The sequence below is a fragment of the Lonchura striata genome, chromosome Z (assembly GCF_046129695.1).
Source record: "Lonchura striata isolate bLonStr1 chromosome Z, bLonStr1.mat, whole genome shotgun sequence".
Taxonomy (NCBI): domain Eukaryota; kingdom Metazoa; phylum Chordata; class Aves; order Passeriformes; family Estrildidae; genus Lonchura; species Lonchura striata.
In genome coordinates, this window is record NC_134642.1 from 863715 (window position 1) to 890947 (window position 27233).

General features: G+C 51.5%; 1 protein-coding gene across 1 annotated transcript in view; it reads left to right on the forward strand.

Annotated features, from left to right (window-relative positions):
• Window positions 1–826: 826 nt before the first annotated feature.
• Window positions 827–27233, forward strand: part of TCF4 (transcription factor 4) — a 96479-nt gene continuing 70072 nt past the window's right edge. Inside the window, exons 1-3 of the mRNA XM_077790186.1 lie at window positions 827–1309; window positions 2540–2631; window positions 4257–4329. Of these exons, the coding sequence (XP_077646312.1) occupies window positions 2560–2631; window positions 4257–4329 (145 nt within the window). The 5' untranslated portion in view covers window positions 827–1309; window positions 2540–2559. The remainder of the gene's footprint in view (window positions 1310–2539; window positions 2632–4256; window positions 4330–27233) is intronic.

Sequence of the window (27233 nt, forward strand, 5' to 3'; positions counted from 1 at the left end):
TGCTGGAGCCCCTCCCGGGTGCCCCGGAGCCCCTCCCGGGTGCCCGGGAGCCCTGCCGGGTGTATCAGAGCCCCTCCCGGGTGCCCCGGAGCCCTGCCGGGTGTATCAGAGCCCCTCCCGGGTGTATCAGAGCCCCTCCCGGGTGCCCCGGAGCCCTGCCGGGTGTATCAGAACCCCTCCCGGGTGTATCAGAGCCCCTCCCGGGTGCCCCGGAGCCCTGCCGGGTGTATCAGAACCCCTCCCGGGTGTATCAGAGCCCCTCCCGGGTGCCCCGGAGCCCTGCCGGGTGCCCCGGAGCCCTGCCGGGTGTATCAGAACCCCTCCCGGGTGCCCCGGAGCCCTGCCGGGTGTATCAGAGCCCCTCCCGGGTGCCCCGGAGCCCTGCCGGGTGCCCCGGAGCCCTCCCGGGTGCCCCGGAGCCGTGCCGGGTGCCGCCGCCGGGCGGAGCCGCTCTCGGGGCGGCGGGCAGCGCTGCCCCCCGGGCCCGGCGCGGAACGCGGCGAAGGGCCGGCCGGCTCCCTCCATCTTGTGGGCCCCGCCGCGCCGTCCCGCCCGCTTCCTCCCGCCCTCCTCCTCCTCCTCCTCCTCCTCCTCCTCCTCCTCCTCGTCATTGTCTGCGAGCGGCGCTTATAAGGCGGCGGGCATTGCCCGGATGTGAGCGGCGGGCGATGCGGCTGCCCGGGCGGGATGCGATCGGCCGCGGCTCGCCGGGGGAGGCCGCGCTGCTGAGGCGGACGAGGCGGCGGGCGCTGCTCTAAACTTGGACCAAGTTGGGCAACGGGCGGCCCCGCGCTCCCCCGAGGGGGGGGAGTCGCCTGGGTTTGTTTATTTGTTTTTTCGGGATTTGGGTTTTTTTGGTTTTTGGTTTTTTTTGGGTTTTTTTTAAGGGAGGACAAGGAAAAGGGGGTAAGTCCCCGAGAGCCGCGGCGCTGCGAGCCTCGTCACCATGTGTCTGTAAAAACAATAGGGCAAAAAGTTGTCGGACCTTCTTTTTATTTTTTTTTCTTGGTTTTGAATTTTTTTAATTTTTAAAATCTAATTTATATTATTTTTTGTGGCCGGTGGCCGGGCCCCCCAAATCCCAACAAAGCCAGGTGTAGTGTGCCTGTAAAGCTGTGGAATAACCTGGAGCAGGACTGACACTTTCCCTACTTTTTGGTGGTTTTGGAAGGTCACACACGTGTGAGACAATAAAGCACTTTGGCAGAAGATTCCTCTTTTTATTTTGATTATTTTTATTCCGTTTTTTTTTTCTTTTTTTTTTTTTTTTTCCCTTGGAATATTGTGAACATATTTGTGGCCATTTAAGGTAAAGTTCCAATTTGCTGTTAGACTAACTTGTCTGTGTTTTTTCTTTTTTCTTTTTTTTTTTTTTTTTTGCTTTCATTTTTATTTTTTGATTGAAATTGTCGATCCCGATATGTTATTTAAAAAAAAAGAAAAGAAAAGAAAGTGCAAGTTCCGGGCTGTGTAAATCTATACATTGTATATACATTGCATAGATACGATGTAACTACACGTGCGGGAGATACACCAAGGTGCAGACTCGGGGACTCGCCGCTGTATTTCCTGCCGGAAAATGAACTCCGAGCAGTTCTTTTTAGCGGCCTGCGAGAGGAAAATACGGAATAAAAGTGGCAGAGGGGATGAGAGAAGGGGAAGGGGGGTGGGCTTTGCAAAGTTTGGGATCGAGACCGAAACAAAGCAAGATTAGAGCTAAAAAAAAATATATTAAAAAAAAATAATAAAAAGACGAATAATAATCCAAAGGAGGGGAAAAAAAAAAAAAAAAAAAGAATTGTTCCTTTCGGCCAAGCGGCCGCGTCACGCGCGGCCCCGTTATAAAGGTGGAAGAATCATGGTCCAAAAGTGCTGCGGGAGCTCCGCGCCCCTTCTTCCCTCTCCCCTTCCCCGCCCGGCTCCCCTCCTCCGGCTCTGCCTGCTCACCACAGGCCCGAGCCGCTCCCGCTGCTCGGCGGCTTCCTTTCCATCCATCCCCCCTCCATCCTCTCCAAAAATTAGGAATCGGGGCTAATTGTCCCCCCCCACACCCGCTCCGGAACATACACTCTCGCCGTGGTTTTATTTATTTTTTTCCTCCTCGCTCTTTGCCTCCGAACGCTACTTGGCGTGGAAGAAGGAGAAAGGGAAAAAGTTGGGAGCGGATGGCTGTAGTTTCTTCGCTGGGATCCTCATTCATTCCTCGCTGAACCTCCTGTTGCATAAATGATGCTCCGGGAGCGAGGCTTTGCCTTTTTTTGTCTCCTCCGCGTTTGGGTTTAAGAGTGGATGTTCTCGGGTTTGGCTCGCCTCTTTGGAAATACAATATCGCTTTTTTTTTTTTTTTTTTTCCTCTTGTTGTTGTGTTTTTGGGTTTTTGTTGGGTTGTTTTTGGTTTTTTTTTTGCTGCCCCTCCATCTTTTTTTCCCCTCCCTTCTTCTCAACCACCCACTCCCCGACCCCCCTTGAAAAAGCAAAATCCGACTGTGTTTCCTGCAAGGCTCGGGATTTCTGATTGCGGTTATTTCCATGTTTCTAGGTTTGTGTGATTTTGCTAAAATGCATCACCAACAGCGAATGGCTGCCTTAGGGACGGACAAAGAACTGAGTGATTTACTGGATTTCAGTGCGGTAAGAAACAACGGTGGAAATTAGCAACAGCTGTAAAAAAAAAAAAAATTCTAGCTGCTCTGTTAACAAAAAAAAAATCCAGCCAAAAAAAACCCTAAAGCAACAAAACCAACCCCAAACTGTGCTCTAAGTACATTGGGCAATTTTTAATCAGCAGCTAGAGGCATGGTAAATATTTTTTTCGCTTTAAAAAAAAAAAAAAAAATCCAAACTGAGTATTTTTAGTCTTTCTGATTGTGCGTGATGGGAGATGCAGGCGCGTTCGCAGCTTGGTTTCATGTCTCGGACGGCTCACATAATTCCTGCCAAAAGAAACGCCCTGAAAACTGACCATTTCTCATCATTCCATCATACCGATATTGCACTTTTATTGTGCTTTCGATTTTCAAGCCTTGTTGGCACGTGAACTCATTAATTGCTAATGACTCGCTGATATTCTCCTTTCGGTTCTTCCCTTGTTTCGATTTTGGCACATGGAAAGTGCAAAGAAATCCACGACCGTCTCAGTTTAAAGTTTTCCCTGAAATCTCCTAGGGCTTCTGCTGGCATTTAAACCGCTCCCAGCTTCTCCTACCCCGCCCTAGCCAGGATTTTGGGAGCGATTTGCGAAGGAAAAGAAGAGGGATTTTTGTCCCCCTGGGCCGCTTTGGAGGCCGAACGTTGCGCCGGACGCGTGCACTTGTCTAGTTTTGTCAGGCTCCCCCTCCCCCTCCAGCCCCTTCCTTCCTCTCCCCATCCCCTCCCTTCCCCCCCAATATGTCAGGAATATCTCTCTATCCACTTAGTTATTTATTTTGGGGAAGAGCTTTTGCTGGGAGAGGCAGGTCTGCTCCTAAAGCCCAGCAAGCCCCCCCCTCCCCTTTCCCCTGCGTGCTCCAGGCTGCTGCTGCTGCTCCAGCCTCGGCTTCTGAGGGATGGCTTGGGGAAGTTTGGCCAGGAATCGTAGCCTGCGGCAGCTTCGCAGCCCCCTCTCTGCTTGTCGGTGCACTTTTCCCATTTGTTCCTTGGCTTTTTGCAGGCTCTGACTCAGGGAAGGTGCGTATTATCCACTAGACACGTCGGAGAAGGGAGAAACCAATTAGGGTCGAAATAAATGCTGGGAAGAGAGAGAGGGAAGTGCGAGAGGGAGGGAGAAGGGGGCGAGGAGCGAGCCTGGCTTCCAATTGCTCGGTGGGAGAGACGGAATGAGAATTTAGGGCAGGTGGCACTTTGCTTTATTATTATTTGGGTTCCCACATGCCAGGCAAATCCTGGAGAGGGATGGAAATGGACGTTGCTACGCCGATGACCAAGGTTGCGCCCCCGTCCCAACTTTTTCCGCTTTTGTCGGCGGGGGAGAGGGGGAGCGAACCCCGCTTCCCAGGCTGGAGAACGCGGCTCAAAGGCTCCGAGGGCAGATTGTTTGGGAAGCTAATGAGCCTGAGAAAAGCGGGGACGCCGGTGCCGAGGGGCGCTGGGGGGGCCCGCGAGGAATCTGCACCAGGGCTGTGGGGGCTGACGGTTCGAGGGGGGGGGAGAGCAACTCCTAAGGAATGTGCCAGCAACTTCGGACTGCCACTGCACTCGGGAACCGCTTGTTTTGCACTAGTAATGCCTCTTTGTTTTTTTTTTTTGGTTTTTTTTAGATGTTTTCACCTCCTGTGAGCAGCGGGAAAAATGGACCAACTTCCTTGGCAAGTGGACATTTTACTGGCTCAAGTATGTACCGTTTTTTTGTTCCATCCGTAGCGAAACGTTGGGATTTATTTATCCGTAGGCATTACCTTTGTTGTGGTGCTTTAATCTCTTGCGGGGAGCAGATTCGTTCGGATTGCGGCGGAATTATTCCTAAGCGCCGGTTATTCTGATTTTTGGTATTATTATTATTTTTATTATTGTTATTTCCACGAGCCTGGGAGGTTTATAGAGCGTTGCCGCACATTTCTGATTTTTTAAAAAACCCCTGGACTTCTCCTCTGTTTAATCATTGCTTAAAATTGTTCTAGTTTTACAGTAGATTTATCTTTTCCTTTTAGCGATTTGAGCCCTGGAGAATTTTTTATTTCCAATTCCAAAGCCTCTCTTTGTCTGTCGGGGACGATAGTCAAAACCTCTTGTGTGCAAATTAATTTTGTGCATTAGAATTGAAGCAGAATCGAGGCTGTTGCAGTTAAATAAATAAAACAAGTATCCGAGAATAAACACCAGGAAAAAAAGTCTTTAGGATTAGACAGGGCCGCTTGCTGATGGAATATTTTTTGGGAATTAAAATCTTCTCTTGCTGCTTAAAGGCAGGGCATTTTGTTTTTAAACACGAGAGTGTTTTGGAAGACTTTCCTGAAATTTAGGCGGACAGTTTGTTCCTTTGGCTGTGGTAGGGCTGCCGGGCATCTCCCGCGCTCCCCAAAAACAGGAGCGGGATGACAAAAGCAGCCTCAGAGCTTGTGTGGACAGTAATTGTCTGGCAACTCAAGTTTCTAGAAGGGCTTTTATGTGCCTGACAAATGAGAGCTCCCAAAGATCCCTGGAGCACGTTTCCTGGCTTTTCAGTGCCTCGATGGACAGGTAGGGAGCTCTCCATTCCCAGACCACTCCACGTGCCAGCACGCCGGCCGGCGTATTCCTGCCCGCTCCTGCTCCGTGGGGGCACTTTGGGCAAGGCTTCCTGGCAAGCCACAGAGGAAGCCCTCCTTGCAGAGAGCTCCATACCTGCTACTTGCAGGTTTTCTCATGCAGGGCACCTCTTCATTCAGCATTTTATTGAATGCACCGGGACATCATTTAGCTTTTTATTTCCAGGGCGGGAGTTCGGCTCAGAAGTTTGGTCTGGTTTTTTTTCGGATCGCTCTCCATTTTATGCCTTTTATTCTATTTAAACTTTCAGAATAACAGCCTGGGTTTGTTTTGTCTTCGCAAACTTGCTTATATTGCGAGCTAGCAACTTGGAGAATTTTGCTGTTGGGCTGAGCTAACTTTCCAAATATGAGCTCTAGGTTTGAATCCCAGTTTTTTGTCATTTTCTGACATAATTTTTGAAGCGATGAGGCCGGATCTAGAATCTCCACTCTATTTGTTTTCGCTGGAGAGGAGCGCAGAGTGGTTGTGCCAGACAAATCAATTTGTCATGCTCAGAGCCCAGTCCATGCAGCAACCACCACTTGGGCTGACAGCAAACGACTCCAGAGTTATATTTAATAACTGCTCCTAAACCTCATCTCCGGAGTCGTTGGGATCAGGAGGACAAACCGGAGCAGGGAGCGATTAAATTGCGTTTTGTTGTCCTGCAAGCTGAAGGAATCGCAGGGGTTTTGACACATCCTCACGTAGCCGGGAGGATGATTTAATGAGCTGCAGGAAGTTAGGAATAAAGAGATAAAGACCACTTAAAACAACACCTGAACTCTGCCAGGGACAGAATTCCAAGAGAATTCCCTGACGCGCCGGTGGCTGGTGCTGAGGATGCAGGAAAGGCTTGGTGGAGCGGCGGGCACCGCGCGTTGGCGGCTCTGTGCACAATGGCACCAAAGGCTGTCTCTGGAAGGGAAAACCAAGGCAATTTCCCACTTGCAATATCCATGGCTGGCTTATCACACAGGCAATCCTGCAGCGAGCTCGTGGTGCTTCCCAAAAAGTTGGGGGTTCATTCCCCCCGCTGCTCCCGGGCAGAGGGAGGGTGGACGTGTGGCCTGAGGATGGTGTTGGTGGCTATTGTTTGCCCGGGCAGGGATGTGAGGAGCCTGGGAAATTGGGATTGGAGCTGAGAATACCTGGATGCTGCTCCAAGAGATGCTTTCTGTGGCACGCTTAAAGGCAGCTCCATGAATAATAGCAGACATAGGCTGTTATTCTAATTATGCAGATTGCTAACGGGGAATTGCAGTGAGCGGGCTGGGTCCTGCTTTTCCACCTGGAAGTTCTCCCTCTGAAGTTTGAGCTGACCTTTAAATATTCCTCTTTAAAAACAAATTTACTGAGATTCTCTGCGTTAACCCCGAACTTCTCTTACAGAGGGGAGAGAACAGAGATTAAAATAAAAGCCAGGCGCCTCAAAGTAATCCCAAGCAGGGAAGTGAAACTAAGCGGACTTTAGGAAGTGTGGGAATAATTCCTGCTTAAAGTCATCCCCGTGGCTTTTCCCCAGCTAATCCATGATGCCGTGTTGTGATTTGCGACGTGCGAGGGAAAAGAAAGTAAAGCCCCGTTCCCTTTGAATCCTGAATTCCACAAACATGGCTTCTCCCCGTGTTCCAAAAGCGGGGAGGGAGAAAGGAATGTAACCTGAGCTCCAGCCCTGACATTCCCAGGGAGCATTTTTCACATGAAAGGCTTTTGTCAGCCCAGGAAAGGACCAGGAGTTTCTGTTTGATGTTTGCAGGTGTTCGGCACAGGGCACTGAACCAAGGCTGCAGCCTCTGACCTGCACTGGGAGAACTGGGGGAGACTGGGAGGCATTGGGAAGCAAACTCCCCTGGAGTTCCCTCCAATTTAGATCGTATTTAGAAAGTGATTTAATAGCTGTTACTTCAATTGAACAATGCACATTCATCGGGCTGAGGTGGGGGGTTGCTTTTGATTTTTCCTGCTTTGTTTGCCCTTTTTTTAGGACAGTTGCCAAAAAAAAAAAATTCATTTTCTCGCATCTACTAAAATTTTGGGAGGAGTTTGCAATCGCTTCCATAGTAAATTTATCCGAAATTTATCCTCATTTAAGTGTGTGGCACTATAAAACGAAGAGATGATGGCTGGGGATCGGATTTTGAAGCAGCTTTTCCCCCAAGAATTCCCTGGGTCTGTCACATTTGACATATTTCAGTTTTTTATCTGCTAATCAAAGCCCACATCTTCCTGGTTCCGTTCAATTTCTGCTCCTTCTATTTAAAGGCTGGAATTTTACCTCCGTTTGGGAGCATCTGTTCTGGATTGCCCACTCTGTAGCTGTTTGAATAGCGTGTGGGTGGGAGCAGAATCAGAGAAAAGCGGAATTTTTATCATTGGCCATTCTCGTGGCCCAGAAAAAAGGGAAAAAATCTCCACTCTTTGCCTGACCAAATCAAGCAAAGTCCCTTTAAAGGATTTAAATCCTCGCTTTTCATTTTGCCATTAGTTTGATTAGGGCTTGGCCTGCATTAGAGCAACAAATTAATACATCTCTAACGAGGGAATTACAAATCCAGCACAGTTTAAATTCCTTGGTTTTTTATTTGGGATGTTCAGCGAGGAAATGATAATGAATATTGTGGGGGTTTTTTTAAGTACAGTCTGGTTTTGGAGTGTGGCCCGGTGGGAAAGCTGCAGGATTTTGTTATTTATTGTTTGAGCATCAAAAACCTGGAATGAGGTGGAGGTTTTTTGGGGAAGATGTTTTGGAGCTGCTCAGGTGAGGCACACCTGGGATGCCTGCACGGATCCCGCTGCTCTCCGTAGGAACAGCGCCAGTGCCAGGGAGGATTTGGGAAGTGGAGGATTGGGATGTGTGTGGGGCTTGTCGTGCAGAAATGCCACCGAAAAAGAATAAACAGAGAGGGAACAAAACCTATGAGGGAGATTTTGGAATGAAACCCTGCTTGAAAAAGGAAGCAGTGCAGCAGGTCTGGAGCTGCCGTGGTTCCACGAGTGGAACCCCCCCCACGAAGGGGAGCCCCATTTCTCAGGGCCAGAAAAGAGGGAGAAGGGTGCTGGAGTTTGGGTGTTGGCCGGGCCTGCGTGGCCCCGTGCTGCCACCTTTGCCAGGCAGCATTCCAGGGGCTCTGCAGCCCGCCTGGATCGTGTTCCTCCTGCCTTTCCCTGCTGAAAACCCCTCAGCTCCGCAAAAGCGGCTCCTTCCCTATTTTCCGTGCCTAATGTTTCGTAATTATGATGAAGGAGAAGAGGAATGCTGTTACCTCCCATCCTCGCAGCTATGTTTACTCGGCATCCTCCTCCCCTCCCAGCCCTGCCCCAGCCACTTCCGCGGGGGCAGCTCAAAAGCCACGCTCTGGGATTTGGGAACGGCCCGAGCCAGCCCCGGAGCACGCTTGGAGAGGAGCGGGATACGAGTTCCAGAGCAGAAATCCTGACTCCTACTCGCAGCAGCAAACGCAGCGTGGCCCGCAAAGGGCATTCCTGCCATCCCTCAGGTGCTCCAGTCTGGGAGCCGTGGGCCTGTGCTGGTAATTAAACAAATAAACCCCCTCAGCCGTTCCCCTGAATATGGAGACGGGGCTTTTCAGGTGCTTTTTGCCATCCTCTTTCCGTGCTACCTCTGGAATATATTTAATAATTCAGAATTCCCCGTCGGAACGACTGAACCGCTCCGGGCCCGCGAGCAGCCAAATGTCACTCGGTTGCGGGGACACTGCCTGCCCTTGCCAAGTTCAGCAGGAAGGGGAATGATGGTTCCCATTATTCCCTGGATCTCAGCGATCTGGGAAGAAAGTGCATCTGTGAAACCATGCAACTTAGGCCTGGCTCGGAGTTCCGTGGGAGTACAGGGCTCGCTCGGGGAAAAAACATGGGAGGTGCGATTTGGCTTCTTCCCCTTGGGTTTGTACTGGTGCCACTCCCAAATTCAGATGGATTTTTGTCCGAGGCAAAAGTGGCTTCTGCGGCCTGAATTCCCAAATAGGCACAAATAACTCTGGGAACACCACGTTTTCATCTTTCACCACTTATTTTTTTTTTTGCGAATGCAGAAATAAAGTGATTGAAAATTTTTTTAAATCTCCTCCCCCCCCCCAGTTATTTAAAGGGATTTTGGTCATTATTTGGATATTTTCCTTACGTAGGAAGTTAAAGGATTTAAGCTCCTTCTTTTGGATCCCGGGGATGATGGAAGAAGCTGCTTGAAGTTTTTTTGAGATCAGCAAATCTCTTGTAGTATTGTAACAGGGAAGAACTTAAATAGCACAGGAACAACTAAACAATGCACATATAGAATGGAATTAAGTTATGGAAGTTTATGCTGTTAATTGCTGAAATCTCTCTGGAATCTTGGAGCACTAAAAGCTGTCCTATAAACAGTTTTGCTTTGAGCTTCAAATGATTCCTTTAGCTTTTTTTCCTTCATCTGCTCTGATAAACAAAGTCATTTTGGAAGCTCAAACATTTACTCCTCATGGTAAACTTCTCGTAGGTGGAAATCTGGGGCTCTGCACAGTCCAGGAGAAAGGGAGGGCCCTGTGGTTTTCTGGGGCTGATCCTGCTGAGATTTAAATCGGCCCCGATCAGCCAACAAGAGCTCTGCAGTCTTACAAGGAGCACTTATGGCTTAAAGGCCTTTTCCCAAAATGTTCCCGGAGAGCAGGGAGAAAAGCTGGAATAACCCGGGAATGTTCCATAGGATGTAGCACAGAAAATGAATAGACATGGAATAGGCTGTGCCATCTGCCAGTGGCTACTCCGTGGAGTTCCTGCTGCACCTCGGCAGCCAGGAGGGATGACAGCGCTTCATCCCGCTCCCTGGAATAATTGAATTTGTTGTTATTTATCGGGAAAAGTCCTCGCCAAATCTCCTCCCGCACCTGATGCCGCCCCTCAGTCGGTGGCAATGAGATGTGAAGGGGCCACCACTGATTTTTGGTTGTCTGGGAGGTGCTCAAAATTCACCTCTGTGTCTTTTAGAGGTTTCCAGTCCAGAAATTTAGGCACAAATTCCTGGGCTGGTAACACTCGCCTGCTAAATTTTCACCTCTGAGCTGTTTGCAGGGAAAACCTCCTGGCAAAGCGGTGGGCTGGAATGCCCAAATTATTAATTAATTTTCAAATTTCTTTTTAAAGGCTGTTGTAGAATTTCTTTTCCTAGCGAACTCTGTTAGGAAAAGCCTGGAGAGAGGTTGGAGCATTAATTCTTTCCTCTGAGGTAAACGCTAGGCAGGCAGCTGGAAAAATGGGATAATTTGGGTGGATTCGGGTGCAGTGTCGGTGCGAGAGCTTTGTGGCCGTCGCCGCATCTTGCGAGACTACTCGTGGTAGTAATGCCAGTAGTAGCTGCGTGGCATTGTTGCCTGTGCTGGTGCACACGCTGGAGCAGCGCTGGGGGCTGTGGAGCCGGCCGATGCTCTGAGCCCGGCCTCGGCGCCGGGCACGGCCGGGCACTGTCGTTGGCACGGCGCTGAGCCTGGCACGGGGCCGCGGCGGCTCCCGGGAGAGGGGCCGCGGCTCCAACGCGGCAGGTGCCACGCGGGATGCAGGCGGCATTCCTGGCAGGCTTCCCATGCAGCTCCGGCCCTCCTGCCTGTGCCCAGCTTCGCCATGGCCGGGCGGCGCCGCGGGCTGGAACGGACGGGCTCCTTCTTTGTCATCCGTGTGCGCGGCGCCCGGCTTCGTCACGCGTGTGGGGGTACGGTCCCCTTAGTCACATGGGTGTGCCCGTGCAGACGCCCGGCTTTGTCACACATGTACATCCCTTTGTCATGCGTGTGCGTGGTGCCCTCTTTGTCACGGGTGTATTGCCTGCTCCATCCTGTATGTGTGTGTATCCTCCATCCTCCATGTGTGTGTATCCTCCATGTGTGTGTATCCTCCATGTGTGTGTATCCTCCATCCTCCATGTCTGTGTATCCTCCATGTGTGTGTATCCTCAATCCTCCATGTGTGTATATCCTTCATCCTATATATGTGTGTATATCCTCCATCCTATGTCTGTGCATCCTCCATCCTCCATGTGTGTATATCCTTCATCCTATATATGTGTGTATATCCTCCATCCTGTCTGTGCATCCTCCATCCTCCATGTGTGTATATCCTCCATGTCTGTGTATCCTCCATCCTCCATGTGTGTATATCCTCCATCCTCCATGTGTGTGTATCCTCCATACTATATGTGTGTATATCCTCCATCCTATATGTGTGTATATCCTCCATCCTATGTGTGTGTATATCCTCCACCCTATATATGTCTGTGCACCCTCCATCCTCCATGTGTGTATATCCTCCATCCTATGTGTGTGTATCCTCCATCCTCCATGTGTGTATATCCTCCATCCTATATGTGTGTATCCTCCACCCTATGTGTGTGTGTGTATCCTCCACACTATCTATGTGTGTATCCTCCATCCTACATATATTTCTGTATGTCCTCCACCCTGTATGTGCGTGTGACCCCGTGATCCCAGCAAAGTGCATGTCAAAAACCCAAACCCAAGCCTTCTGGGACACCACAGATGTAGAGATCAGCATTCCTGCCGGGGGAATCGTAGGGATCCACAAATGGCAAACCACAGAAATCCCCGTGTTCATTCTTAGGCGTGGATGTAATCCCTAAGAAAACAGGGATTCGCTTCTTTTTGTGCTGGAGAATCTAAAAATCAGACTGGCTCCTGGTGCTGCTTTCCTGCTGAAAATTTGGGATTGTGGGGTTAACGTGCTGTTCCGTCGCCTGTACATTTAAATGCGTTCAACCTATTTGATAAATAACTGCTCCCGAGCTTTGGTGATATTAAATCCAGCTAAATAAGATTCCCCATGGAATATCAAGGCTCTAATTGAATCTCAGGGGTTCTGGGCCCGTTCGCCAAACAGCCTTTGAGTTGTTTTTGTTCCTGACGTCAGCCCAAGGCTTGATTGAATTATGGCCTTGGACTGCGGGAGCACCTGCCAGGGCCACTGCGCTGAAGAGTCCGGCAGCGTTTCCAGGCCAAAGCTCGGCGGGAAGTTTGTGGCTGGAATACAAACTTCAGCCAGGGAGCAGAACTGGCAAACCCAAATCGATTCCCTCCGCTCTCCTCTTCCCTCACCGCTGCTCCCACGCCGCTCCTTGGGTGCTCCCCTTTCTCGGGGCGACCGCGGGATGCGGCGGAGGGGAGCTGAAATATTGGCACCTCATGAAATGGCACACAACGGATTGTTTGTTTGGGATCTCGGGAACAAAGACGGGCAGGGAAGAGGCTGGGGCACCGTCAGGCGCTGCAATTCCGGTGGCACCGGGCACGGCCTCGCTTTCCTCGTGTTTTTAAGGGACAAGTGACAGCGGGTGTTTTGGGAGAGAAGCAGGGATGAGGCTGGGGCACCGTCAGGCGCTGCAATGCCAGTGGCACCGGGCACGGCCTCGCTTTCCTCGTGTTTTTAAGGGACAAGTGACAGTGGGTGTTTTGGGAGAGGGGCAGGGATGAGGCTGGGGCAGCGTCAGGCGCTGCAATGCCAGTGGCACCGGGCATGGCCTCGCTTTCCTCGTGTTTTTAAGGGACAAGTGACAGTGGGTGTTTTGGGAGAGAAGCAGGGAAGAGGCTGGGGCAGCGTCAGGCGCTGCAATTCCGGTGGCACCGGGCATGGCCTCGCTTTCCTCGTGTTTTTAAGGGACAAGTGACAGTGGGTGTTTTGGGAGAGGGGCAGGGATGAGGCTGGGGCACCGTCAGGCGCTGCAATGCCAGTGGCACCGGGCACGGCCTCGCTTTCCTCGTGTTTTTAAGGGACAAGTGACAGTGGGTGTTTTGGGAGAGAAGCCCTCCTGATAACATCAGAGATGGAAGTGGCCTGAGAGCCTGAGACTACAGCAGCACGTCCTGGTTCATCCACAGGAGCATCCGAGCTCCTGGCCTCCTGCTTTTCCCAAGTAGCTGGTTCATCCACAGGAGCATCCGAGCTCCTGGCCTCCTGCTTTTCCCAGGTAGCTGTTTTCCTTGCATTGTGCACAAAATGATGTGCTGGGGCCCGAGCAGAGCCCGGGCCGTTCTTTCTTCACCGGGGTCGGAGTTGTCAGCAAGCGTCGCTTCTCTGGGGTTTTCTGTCCCTAATCCCTTTGTTGATTTTATACTCTTTGGAAACATCCACTTACTTAGGAAATCCTGGGTCTTGTTGGATAAACAGAGGAAAATTCCCATTCCTAAAATTAGCTCTTTTGTAAACACCATGAACGAGAGCATTAATTTATGAACCAGCACATTACCGAATGGACATCGGGCTTTTCCCTCTCCGAAGGTTCCTCTTTTATATCCCATACTTTTTTTTTTTTTGTCTTCTTTACACGGCACATGTTTTTTTGTTTCCCTTCCACGCATTTCCCCCATTCTTGCTCCATAGATTCATGTTTCCATGCTGGAACGTGTGCCGTGTGGAAGCGAGGGCAATTAGCGGCGGCGCGGCGCCCGTGCCCGTGCGATGCGGCGATGGAGAGCTGCAGTCGGTGCAGGGCAGCAATGCTGCCCGAGGCTGCAGCGTGCAGCAGAGCCTGCAACGTGCTGCCTGCTCACCTGCAAGGGCACCCAGCCTGCCTTTAGCCACACCGTGCCCCTGGCAGTGCCCGCTGACTGCAGAATTACTGGCGCTCAGTTGTCTTTTCCTTCCAGCCACGCGCCCCGTTTAGCTGAGGCACCAGGATATTGTCAAACCGAAAATGAATTTATAGGTAGTGGATACAAGGCAGCTCATTTAGGATGGGAAAGGCCCTTGTTATCTGCGCACTGCGGGGCAAGATTTGGGCTTTTAGGGGCAAAACTGGGGACAAAATAGAGTTTTTTTGCAGCAAAAAGCCAGAGTGGAAAGCTCTGCCGTCGCTTTGTGACTGCTGAAACACATTCCAAAAGCAAGGATACTCCTGTGTCCATCCCATGGGTTTGCCTGGATGTGACTTAGGCAGCAGCTCCGGTCCCTTTTAATTTCAACCTTCTCTTGTCTTGTCTAAGGTGCAGAAAATGTTCTTTTTTTAACAGAAGGAAGTGAAACCCCTGTAAGCCAAAACCGAGCAGATAAAGTCATTTTTATTTGCATTTTTCTGCTCCCAGAATCCCCCTCCCTGCAAGTGCTTGTAGCCATCAAACCACAGTATCAGACTAGAAGGGCAGGATGAGTTCTATTAAATATTATATTGAAAGTTTAACTTGAGATAAAACTGGTTTCTAGCATCTTTTGAAGTGTAAAATAATTCCTGCGGCTCTCGGGCACAATTGTGATGTTGATAAACAGGCCAGGCCCTAATGGCGAGTTGTTCTTTCCTTAATCCAAAAGAGCAGGAGCTTAAATAGAAAGTGCAGGATTATAAAAGAAGCAGCTTTATTCCTTTTTCTTTTTTAGAAGAGAAAAGTTGTTCCCTCTTATTCAGCTCAGCTCTGGAAAAATCAACCCGTGACGGTGTCTGGAGGGGTGGGATGGAACCCTCACGGGGAACGCCGAAGGGTCAGCGGCGCCGTGTGTTCACCTCGTCACTTTGGGATTTTATGGACAATATTTACAAAGATGGTGTGCTGCTTTGAGCCCCTTGCAAGACCTGGCTCAGGAGGGAATTGTGATAATCATCTGCCGAGCAGGTTCCCGTTTGCTCACAATTCCATTGGAAAAGGGCAAAAAAAAAAAAGCTGAATAAGGCCAGGAGTGGATTCAGAGCTGCGAGCTGCCAGGGATGGCAGGGACTGGAGGCAGAGCATTGTTCCTGCTCCTGGCCACCGTGCTGGAGCCTGGGAATGGAAGGGAATGGAAAGGAAGGGAATGGAAGGGAATGGAAGGGAATGGAAGGGAATGGAGAGGAAGGGAAGGGAAAGGAAGGGAAGGGAATGGAAAGGAAGGGAAGGGAATGGAAAGGAAGGGAATGGAGAGGAAGGGAAGGGAAAGGAAGGGAAGGGAATGGAATGGAAGGGAATGGAAGGGAATGGAAAGGAAGGGAATGGAAGGGAATGGAGAGGAAGGGAAGGGAATGGAAAGGAAGGGAATGGAAGGGAATGGAAAGGGAGGGAAGGGAATGGAAAGGAAAGGAATGGAAAGGAAGGGAATGGAAAGGAAAGGAATGGAAAGGAAAGGAAGGGAATGGAAGGGAATGGAAAGGGAGGGAAGGGAATGGAAAGGAAGGGAAGGGAATGGAAAGGAAGGGAATGGAAAGGAAGGGAAGGGAATGGAAATGAAAGGAATGGAAAGGAAGGGAAGGGAGGCCAGGCTGCTGGCTCGTGTCACAGATGGCACCCATCTCCCTACTGCCACTCGGATCAAACAGCGGCATGTGAATCGAGCGGAAGCATCGAGGCGCCTCCCTGGAGATAAGGCAGCTTTAGCTCCCTTTAAGATAAGGGTTTAAGGTGCCTCTTTTCAAGGGATCTCTCTTCATCCCTCTTGTACAAGCCTGCTTTGAGGCAGCTGCAGTTAAATGGGATCAATCCCATCCCAGCTGTCCCCCAGGGCTGCCGAAATCCCCGTGTTGTGGAAGTCCCTGTTTGTTTTAGGCCCTCCAACACTTGTGCTGTCTCTGAAGAATCGGGAGCCCACCTGACACAGCCTGGCAGCCCCAGCCTGGGGCGTTCTCCTTTCTTATTTATGGATTTATTACATTTATCCCATTTATTAAAGACTGCCACCGTGCTTGGTGTTGTGCTTTTGCGAGGGTTAATTGGTTCCAGTTGCAGAGTTAATTGATTTCGCTTGCCTCCCGAGGAGGAGATGTGAAATGGAGGCTCCTGTGAGGGTGACACTTCCCGGGAGAGGCAAACACCTCCTCTCCCCTTCCTGCGAGGTACAATTCCCCTTTGCACCTAAAGAGAGGCACTGTTTGCTGCCTCACCGTTTCATCTCATCCTAGAAAATTCCTTCCGAGTGGCAGGGAGTCTCTGCACTCCTCAACATCCCCAGCATTAGCAGCTTTGGATTCGCTTCCAAGGCGGTGACTAATAGCAACACATTCCAGCTCGTTATTCCGACACTTTTGACTCAGTCCCAAATTTGCTATTTTGCTCTCTCAAAATCATTGTGACAACTTCTTTTTCCGGCTTGAAAAAGGATCCTTTAGAGTTTCCTGAGAGGACTTGCAGGAAAAAACTTCTCATTCACTGGTGGTTCCGTATGGAATCATCAAAAATTTGGGCAGCTCTCTGCCTAATCCTGGATTTAGGAATTTTTGGTGTCCGTCTCACCTGGAATTCTGACAAACGGCTACTTCTCTTTGTCATTAGAGAGAGCTAATTAATAAAGAAGGGAGAGATAATATGGAAAATGCTATCTGGGCAGCTTGGGAACCTTGACTTTTTTTATCCAGAGTCCTGGAATGGTTTGGGTTGGGAGGGACTTGACCACTCACCTCGTTCCAACCCCGCAGGGAACCTTCCTCTACTCCAGGTTGTTTTTTTGGGAATAAGAAGTGCTGCAGCTCCGTAGGCACTTGTGCAGGCACTTCCTCTTTTTATCCATCAGCGGGAAATGAAAACTCCCATTTCCTTGCTTGCTTGGGTGGCTGAAGCCTCCTTGAAGCACACGTGCCATCATTTGGCCTATTCAGCTGCTCCTCGTGCCGGTGCTTGTGCCTCCGTTCACCTCCAGCGCGCCTTCGGAGAGGGGAAGGATGAATATGGATGAAGGCATGAGTAGAAGGGCCGGGAGCGATTTCAGCGCTTCTCCCGCTCCGTGTGCCAGCCTCCCCACACAGGAATTTTCCTGCTGCTTTTTCCTGGAAAGGGTCGGCTGCCATCAGGGGCTGCGCAGAGTCCCGTTCCTGGAGGTGTCCGTGGCATTCTGCTCTCCAGGTTGGACTCCATGATCCTGGGGGCTTTTCCAACCTCAGTGATGCACTCAGGAATAGGTGAGCTAGGAAAAGAAGGGCTCTGTCATTTATTTATTTGAGCTTGACAGAAGAATTGCTTTTTCTCCTATGTCCCTTAGCGTTTCAGTGGGATCTGGTATTTGCAGGGATTGAGAAGTTGGTTCCTTCCGGCATTTTGAAGTGATTTTAAAATGGTTTTCTCCGTCGCTTTGTAAGGATGTGGTAAACATTTTTCCCTTTTAAAAAAAATTCCCTGCCATGCTTCTCACCAGTGCATGTTCCTCATTTCCTTGGCCTACAGTTAAATATAAACATCTTTAAAAAACCAGGGATATATTCCCACACACCACATTATCCCGATCCGGCGTAAGCATCTGCGGTTGTAAGTGCACTTCATTTCACCTAATTAAGTTATTTAGTCATTTACACATTAGCGATGTACTACAGATTCCACTCTGACAGGAGCTGCGTGTAATTACACCCCATTGCCCTGCTCTGGCTGGGACAGCATCACCCCGACCCCAAGGCAGGGTGCAAACCTGAGGGGCTGCGAGGCAAATCCAGGAATGTTCCGGGTCACCGGCTCCGCTGTGGAGAGAGGGAACGTCCTCAGGAGCCGCCCTGAGGTGAGCCAGAGGCCAGCCACCATTCCCGACCCGCTGCTTCCGAGGTTGGAATTCCTGCAATCAAGAAGGTTTGTGAAGGCACAGCTCCGCTCGTTTCACTTTTGCCCCTGCGTTTTGGTGGTTTCTTGATGGAAACTGATCTTCCAACAATTTGGTGGCCATCCATTGCTTCCTTCCACCATGAGAGCTCCTCCTCAGTGGTGTTGGATTCTTCCCTGGGATTCCAGGCAGGCCTGGCCCAGGGGCTGCCCCTGGATCCCTGGCAGTGCCCGGGCTGGCCGGGACTGGGAGCACCTGGCACAATGGGAGGTGTCCCTACCATGGCAAGGGTGGCTTTGAGGTCCTTCCCACCCAAGAGGAGTTCCACCGGCTGCGGCTGCCTCGCGTCCCCGACACGCCGAACGCCGCGCGTGTGCGGCGCCGGGAATCGGCGGTGACATGCCGAAATCCCGTGGATCCCCGCCAGGTCCGTGCAGCTCCGGCTCCTCTGCCGTGTAAAATCTATTTAAAGCTCTCGGTTCGCAGAGGAAACACCTCTAACCTTCCGACGTGGCGTTGAGATGACAGCCTACTCGTGGAATTCCCAGGTTCTTCCATCGGGGAAGATCTGCGGGACCCAAATAACGCAAACCCGTCGCCGCGCTTCCGAGACGCCGCCGTGACGTCCCTGAGCGTGGCACGCCGTTCCGGAGGCACGGAGTCCTCTGGAATCCTCTCCTGCTGGGATTTAACGGCGAGGTCCTTGGAGTGAAGAGGCCAGTGTCCTCCTTCCGTTGGAGTTTCCAGCTCTGTGTTCAATTCACGCTTCCCTTGGATGCAGCTCCAGGGCCGGGGAGCTGCAGAGGAGCTGCACAGGAGCTTTGGATGCGGGTTTGGAGTGCCAGGAGAAAGGGAATGGCTTCCTTCTGTCCGAGGGCAGGCTTAGATGGGATGTTGAGAAGGAATTGCTGGCTGGGAGAGTGGGCACAGGGTGCCCAGAGCAGCTGGGGCTGCCCCTGGATCCCTGGCAGTGCCCAGGGCCAGGCTGGACGGGGCTTGGAGCAGCCTGGCACGGTGGAAGGTGTCCCTGGAGTGCATCAAAACCAACTGTGGATGGATATGGAAATAACAGGAGCAGTAAGGAGGATAAAGCAGGTGCTCGTTTGAGGTTTTAACTCCTACTGTTTATTGGAGCTCCCAACGTGAGGACCAACTTTGCCACTTTCTTTGTCACACTATCCAAAGGGAAATATCCCCGATGGAAAACCAGAGAGCCTAAGTAGATCTCTTTGGTCTCACAGGCAGCCCATTAATTTGCTCAAATTAAATATTATCTTTAAATATTGCAAGGTTAAATGTCCACTGATAATGGATTTAGACGGCCATTAAGGTTTAATTGCTCCCTAATGGAGTTGGCCCAAGACATTTATTTGATAGAACTTCTTGAAAAGGGACTAAAAGCACCAGGAGGGTTTTTTCCACCGGTCTTTTTTCATATCCATGTAGGAGATTAAATTCCATTTTCATTTAATGCTGTGGGACCTGGTCTGGAGAATCACAGAATCCCAGAATGGCTGAGGTTGGAAAAGATTTGCAAGGTCACCGAATCCAACCTGCGAGCGACTGCCGACCAGGAAAAGATTCCAGAGTGGCTGGAACAAAGTGGGAGGATGATCCCAGCTGGCTCAGACCTTCCTCCACCCCACAGCTCCTGGCAGGAGGGTGGAGCCAGCAAGGACTGGGAATTCTTTCCGTGGAAGTTTCCCGCTGTTTACAGCAATCTTGCAGGACTCTTTTATGGCAGGAAGGAGATCAATATCCCTATTTTCTTGGATAGTGGCTCATGTTTCAAGCCTGGAAGGACCTTAATCATGAGGAGATGTTATCCTGTAAATGGGATGTTTTTCTTTTCCAGCAATGTTTAATGAGATCCTATCAAGGAAAAGACTTCCTTAAAAGAAAGGAAGATGCTGCTCTCCCTGTCACAGTTTTATATCAGCAATTAAAACATCCCTGGGACATGGTCCTGCTTGGATTTTGCCTTTTCCATGCAATTCCTGTCGTGGCAATAATGAATCAGGCAGAATTTTCCTTCCTTTTCCCTCCTCTGAATCTCCTGAGAGCAAACAAGAAGCAAGAGTTGAGAATTAATTTTAGTTTACAGGGAAGCCCCTTTGGTGTGTGGGATAACACAGATCCACGTGGAGCCATCAAACCTTTCTGACCACACTGAGCCACCCTTGGCCTCCCCTCGGGCTCCAGGCAGGAAGATTTCCTGTTCCGTGGAAAGCTCTTGTTGATTCAGAATGCATGAGACACATTCGGGAAATTAATTAACTATTAATGAATCCTTCCCCATTCTTGCCATATTTGATGGCTTTACCGTATCCACGGAATGCTATTTTAGTAGTTTATGATTGGCTTGATGAGGCAAGGAAGGAAAACAAACTGGGGGAAAAAATCCAACAAAAACCTGCAAAACGAATAGACTTCTGAGGAGAGATTTTTTTTTTTCCCCAAGCTGTCATTGCAAGAGGAAATGGAAAGTTTGTTTTGGGAGGGCTTTTACCTCAGGGGTCAGCTCTCCTTTCCCTGGAGTGTTCTTCCTTTGTGGATGATCCGGGTGGATTTGGGGATATTCCCAGTGTGCAGCAGGGCAAAGGAAACCTGTGCTTTCCACGGCTCCAAACTCTGCTCCGATCACCTGGAGGAGTGGGGCAAGGAGCAGAAAGGAAATCCTTGGATTTGGGGATATTCCCAGTGTGCAGCAGGGCAAAGGAAACCTGTGCTTTCCACAGCTCCAAACTCTGCTCTGTTCACACGGAGGAGTGGGGCAAGGCAAAAAGGAAATCCTTGGATTTGGGGATATTCCCAGTGTGCAGCAGGGCAAAGGAAACCTGTGCTTTCCACAGCTCCAAACTCTGCTCTGTTCACATGGAGGAGTGGGGCAAGGCAAAAAGGAAATCCTTGGATTTGGGGATATTCCCAGTGTGCAGCAGGGCAAAGGAAACCTGTGCTTTCCACAGCTCCAAACTCTGCCCCGTTCACACGGAGGAGTGGGGCAAGGCAAAAAGGAAATCCTTGGATTTGGGGATATTCCCAGTGTGCAGCAGGGCAAAGGAAACCTGTGCTTTCCACAGCTCCAAACTCTGCCCCGTTCACACGGAGGAGTGGGGCAAGGCAAAAAGGAAATCCTTGGATTTGGGGATATTCCCAGTGTGCAGCAGGGCAAAGGAAACCTGTGCTTTCCACAGCTCCAAACTCTGCTCTGTTCACACGGAGGAGTGGGGCAAGGCAAAAAGGAAATCCTTGGATTTGGGGATATTCCCAGTGTGCAGCAGGGCAAAGGAAACCTGTGCTTTCCACAGCTCCAAACTCTGCTCCGTTCACACGGAGGAGTGGGGCAAGGCAAAAAGGAAATCCTTGTTTTTACAAACAATGCTGGAAAGCGCTTTGTGCCATTTGCTTCCAAAGTTTGGGAGTCCAGAAATTGCAAACAGGAAGCAAAATCCTCTTGTTTTTCCCTTTTTGCCCAAGTCAAGTCATCTTGTTTGCTTCCCTTTTTTAACCATTTCCCGGGAATCCGTGGTGGCTCTTTTTTGCCATAGGGTGCGGTACAGATTCCTAAGAAAACAAGTTGGATCCCAGTAGAACAGGGGCTTTGATTTATTTATTTGGAAAACCGGTGCCAGGGTGGGCTGGGTTTGAACTCCAACCTCCTCGTGAGGGAGCAGAGGCGAAACAAAGAGGAGAATCCTTCCTCAGGAGCTTAAAGCAGGAATCTACAGCGAGGGAGAACAGATGGATGGACAGATTGGGGAGCCCGGGAAAACAAAGAGCTGGTATTGTTGGGCAGGAATCGCTGCGCTCGCCTCATCCTGGCAGCTCACCCCAAACGTGGGCACAGCTCACCCCAAACGCGGGCACAGCTCACCCCAAACAGGGCTGTGGAACGTGGGCACAGCTCACCCCAAACGTGGGCACAGCTCACCCCAAACAGGGCTGGCTCTGGAACGTGGGCACAGCTCACCCCAAACAGGGCTGGCTCTGGAACGCGGGCACAGCTCACCCCAAACGTGGGCACAGCTCACCCCAAACAGGGCTGGCTCTGGAACGTGGGCACAACTCTAGCAGTGACCCTGGCTGTGGGAGAGGCTGGAGAGGCCACGCAGCTTTGGGGCAGAGGTGGCACGCAGGACACGAGGAGAGTGTGGATGGCACCAGCCGTGCCACCCTCTGGGCTTTCAGCAGCAATGGAAGTGCTGCCCCGGGCTTCTCATTTCAGTTCCATCCTCAGGAATTTTGGTGCCATCACGGCTCCTCCCTGGCTTTGCTGAGGTCCCTGGAGCTGGGTTGGGTGAGCCTGTGATTTCCTCTCCTCCCAATCCCCATTCCCATTGAAATCCCCGATGGCTCTCATCGGCCGGCATTGGTGCTTCCGTGGAATTCTGCAAAATGTTCCTGCTGTTCCTCGGGCAGGGACAATGGCTAAAACGAGCAACGATGGTGAGCGAGGCTCTGCTGCAGCTGCTGCAATGCTGCTGCAATGCTGAACAGCTTGGGATGCGCAGCGCTGGGCCCGGATAAACCCTCCAAGCTCTCCTGCACTTCTCCTTCCCCACGCCATTTTCTAGCCAGGTGCTGCAGTGCTGCTGGGGAAGGGTTTCTCTGCTGGGGAAGCAAACGAGACACGCTTTGGTTCCCCCCGGGGGAGCAGCAGCTGTGCTGGTGGCACTGCAGCACGCTGGAGCCAACAAGGAAAGCTTTATTCCATGGCACAGGCCTGGCTTCCCTGGGAATGAGCTCCCAAGGGTGCTCCCGGCATGGCCAAAAAGCCACAGACACTTCCCTTCTGCTCGTGTCGGGATGCTTTGGGATGGGAGGGATTTTATCAGCATCCCATTGCAATCCCTGCCGAGAACAGGGATGCTTCCAGGTTCCTCCAAGCCCCATCCAGGCTGGCCTTGGACACTTGCTTTTCCTTTTCCTTGACTTTTTCCCTCCTCCTTCTCCACTCCGATTGATGGAATGACTCCCTGGGAGTTGTTTCTTGCCATCCTTGAAAAAGCCCTGGAAGCACGAAATGTTAGAATAGTGTTAAGTCTATTTTTGACAGGAAGGCTGGAAATGTAAACTGGGGTCGATCCGCTGGAGGGGATGATCAAGGCAGGATTGTTAAATCCCGGGAAATTGCTAATTTATTGATTTTCTCACCTAATTTTGATTTCGGGTGCTGAGCGAATGAATGGCTGAGAGCTGATTTGCATCTCACAGGAACTGGAGACTTTGCATTTAGAACTCGCCGACAAAAATCAAATCCGTTCTTCCCGTTCCCTGCTTTCCTTTGGAATTGTGAAGGGGCTTCTCGAGGGTTCCAGCCCTGCTTTGGGAAGAGCATGGGCCAGGATCTCAGCAGGTTTTACTCCAAGGGAGTGGGGTGGGGATGGATCCCTTCGGAATCGCTGGCAGGCACAAGCACTGGCGAGCAGGAATGTGCAACTCTGGAGCCAGCCTGGAAATGTTGGGGTGTTCACCTGCAGAAGGGATGGAACCAGGAGAGCCCAGAACCCTGCCAGGACCACAGGCACTGGGACAGCACACAGGGACTGCCTCCCACTGCCAGAGGGGATCTGGGCATGGAATTGCTGGGGCTGCCCCCGGAATGCAAAGGTGCCATTCCCTCAAATCCTGGCTGTCAGTGCCTCTGGCTGAGCTGGCAGCAGCTCAGGGGGAGGTCAGGCGAGGTGACACCGCCGTCCCCACGCTGCTGGGTCAGGGAGGTCACGCTCAATTCCCTGCTCCCAGCACTGGCTCTGCAACCTCGTGGTGCCAGAGAGGATCCACAGTCCTTGGCACGGGCAGCCGTGTCTGGGAGCCGGCTCCTTTCCATTCCAAGCCTGCTTTTCCTCCTGCGGCAACGTCAGACTTGCTGGACGGGTTCCAGCTTTAAACAGATGTGAAGAAAAGGCTCGACTAGGAATGTGGCTTTGGTTTTTTTTTCCCCCTCTTGTTCCTTTGTGGGAACACCCACCTGAGCTCACCTTGCTGTCTGTGTGCAGGAGCTGATTGAATTGAGGCTCTCGTGCCGGGCTGGCTCCATCCCGCTCCAGTTCAGGGCTCCGACGGCCTCATTTCCTCAGGCTCTGCAGACAGGATCTAATGGGATTTTGGGAAGCACAGAGCTCCTCTGGAGTGTTGGGTGGTGTCTGGAACATCCTGGAACAGTGGCAGATCTCCCTGCCCGCGGCTGGGGTGGCACTGGATGGGGCTTGAAGGTCCCTTCCGACCCAAGGCATGCCAGGATTCTGCCAGCGTTGGCAATCCACTTGTGGCAATCCTGTCCCTTTAAATCCCTCTTGGAGGTTTGGCTTTAAAGCTGAAACCCAGGGAAAAAACAACAAATGAAATCAGTGGCAAAAGTGACCGAACGAGCCGAAAACTCGGCTCGCTCCCATTTGATTCATCTCTGAAACAAGCTGGAGACTTGTGAATTTTCCCAAAGTGCCATGGCAACATCCAGCTCTGTTTTGCAGCTTAGGAAATGTATTTTTGGAACTCCTGACTCACCCCCTTGACTATTTCTGCTGGACTAGGAGAATGTGTTTCCTTTTGCTTTCGTGCCGCGATTCAGCAGGAAAAGAGGAGCGGTTCCCTCCTGGTTTGCATCATGTGCTGCCGGGGGAGTGTTGGCAGGGCTCCCTGTGAGGGATGGAGCTGCAGGCTCTGCTCTGAGAGAGGGGAGCCAAGGCTGCAGGAAGCACGAGCATGGCTGGGTCTGAATTCAGGGATGTGAAGGGACATTTTCCACGAGCCCAGCTTGCTCCAAGCGTGTTCCGGTGCGGCGTTCCGAAGCTCCTCTGCTCTGGGGCATCCACGCCAAGGCAACGCAGGGGATGCAGAGTGACTGCTGAAAACCAGCCTGGTGCAGAGCTGTGCCTGCTGGATCTAAATCCTGATGGAATTCTGATTCCACTCTTCCCCGGCGCTCCTGGTAAAATACAATCGGGAGCATCTCAGTAGTAAACACCGAGCGCTTCAACTGCCTTTTTGCCTCGCTTATTTTCCCTGCAAAGTCTTCCCTCTTTGTCAAAAGTCAAGGGGAAAAAAAAACAAAAAACATCTTCGGGAGGGCTGGATTCTGATTCAGAAGGAGACACTGAGCACAGCCAACAGCATTTTATAGCTGCTTCCACTTTAATTTGGGAAGCAGCCTATTTAAATATGCTAATGGTATGCACAGCCATTGGAACAGAATCCAGGCTATAAACTTCCCACTGAGAGCAGGAAAGCTGCGGCTGCCTCCCGACGTGTTTGCCAACTCCTTTATTAGGAGTTTGCTATCAAATCCTCCTGGACAAAGGTCACAGGAAAAGGAGCTGGGTCGTTTCCGACATTCCCGGTTATTTGCGCTGCGATTCCCCGCCTTTGTGGAAGTGCAGAATAATTGGGGATTTTAAGGATCATCAAGGACACCTTCCACTACCCCAGCCCCGTCCAAGCCGACCTTGGCCACTGCCGGGGATGGAGCAGCCTGAGCTTCTCCAGACAGCAAGCTGGGCTGGGCTCAAAACTGAGCTGAAACCCGAGCTCAAAACCCAGCTAATTCGGGATTAGAGGAGTCATTAGCACGAGTTTGCCTTTCTCCCTCATTACTGAGCTCCGAGGAAACCCGTGCAACGGCAGGAAGGGCCAAAAGGATCAATATTTGCACTCTGATCAATTTGCTCCGAAATTGTCTTCATTTCCCCAGCACCTTGATAGACAAATCTGTCATGAGCTGCCAAAGTGAGGAGTGTGCCCAGATTTGGCACCCAATTATTTTCCAGGGGTAATTAACAGGGAATTGGAGCTCCCTGGAAGCTGCGGTGGATCCCTGGATTCGATGCAGTTTTATCTCTGTGGAAGTGGGAATGAACCTGTTTCTTTCTATCCATGTGTCCCCATGTGAGTTGGATCCTTGGAGCAAACCCCTGGCTCCAGAACCCAACTGCTCACATTCCCAAAGTGAACCCCTTGATTCTCCCAAGTGACGTGGATGTCCCTGGAACTGGTTTACAAGGGTGCTCAGAAGCATTTCGGTTGGTTTATTGTATTTTTTGGGGCAGAATTTTTGGGAAGCGGACAGAAGGTCGGGCTTCACTTTGGAAGCAGAGCAGTGAGGAGTGCTTGGAGAAGAGACAGTGATTATTGGACTTTGTGACAGGAAGTCATTGAGAATTTCCTGAAAGGAGTCAAAGCCGAGTGGATTCGCGTTGTGCTCGGAGATTTGGGACTGCTGAGATATTTATAGGAAAAATCCGAGAGGTTGTACGTGGTTTCCATTATCCAGATTTCTTATAAAAAATAAATACGCAGCCAGCTCGGGGCTGCCTTTGCTGCCTCTGCAGCAAAACCTGGTCATGCTGCATGGGGCTGGGCTGAGAGGCTGATTCACTCTGCCCAATTCCTACAGAGCAGGAGCACAGCCAGGGATTGGTGCTGGCATTTCTGGGAAATGCTGAAATACAGATTTGGGGATGGGCTCAGCAAAGCGGGTCCACGCTGTTGTGATTCTCTTGGGGAAATCGGGGTGATTCGGATTTTATTGACACAGCAATTCATCAAGAGCTGCTTCACTAAGATTATTCCTTACATTTGGGATGGGGATTGGAGCGAGGAAGTCATAAATTCTGGAAACCGAGGGGGTCAGCTGGTCCTATCCATTTAATTTTCCAGTAAATTTGGGGCGTTTTTATCCAAATCCCTCCAGTTGTGTCCCGCTATGTTTTAACAATGAATCTAAAACATATTTATCCTCGTTAGTTCCCCTCTGCACACAATGGCTTTTGTTTGGCTCCCACTTGTGCTGCGTGTGAACTTCCTTCCTTCCGAGCTCCCGTTCCCAGCTGGGCTGGAGCAGGAGCTGGAAAGTCTCGCAGCGTCCCCGGGGACTGCAGTTTGTTCTCCAGCCCAGGGGAGGAGGAACCGGCTCCTCCCGAGCGCCCCGGGACACCGGGACGGGGGTGATGTACTCCTGGGATTTAGGGGGCAGCTGAAGGGGCCCCGGCTGTGGATCTGAGACCCTGCTCAGCCCCGGGAGTTCAACCCCGGGAGTTCAACCCCAACCCCGGGAGCTCGGCCCCGGGAGCTCAGCCCCGGGAGCTCAGCCCCGGGAGTTCAGCCCCTGTTCCAGGAGCTCAGCCCCGGGAGCTCAGCCCCGGGAGTTCAACCCCGGGAGCTCAGCCCCTGTTCCAGGAGCTCAGCCCTGGGAGTTCAACCCCTGTTCCAGGAGCTCAGCCCCAGCCCCGGGAGCTCAGCCCCAGGAGCTCAGCCCCAGCCCCGGGAGCTCAGGCCCTGTTCCAGGAGCTCAGCCCCGGGAGCTCAGCCCCTGTTCCAGGAGCTCAGCCCCGGGAGCTCAGCCCCAGCCCCGGGAGCTCAGCCCCGGGAGCTCAGCCCCAGCCCCGGGAGCTCAGTCCCAGGAGCTCAGCCCCAGCCCCAGGAGCTCAGCCCCTGTTCCAGGAGCTCAGCCCCTGTTCCAGGCACTCAGCCCCAGCCCCAGGAGCTCAGCCTTGGGCAGCAACCCAGGGGAACCCAGACATTCCCAAAAAACA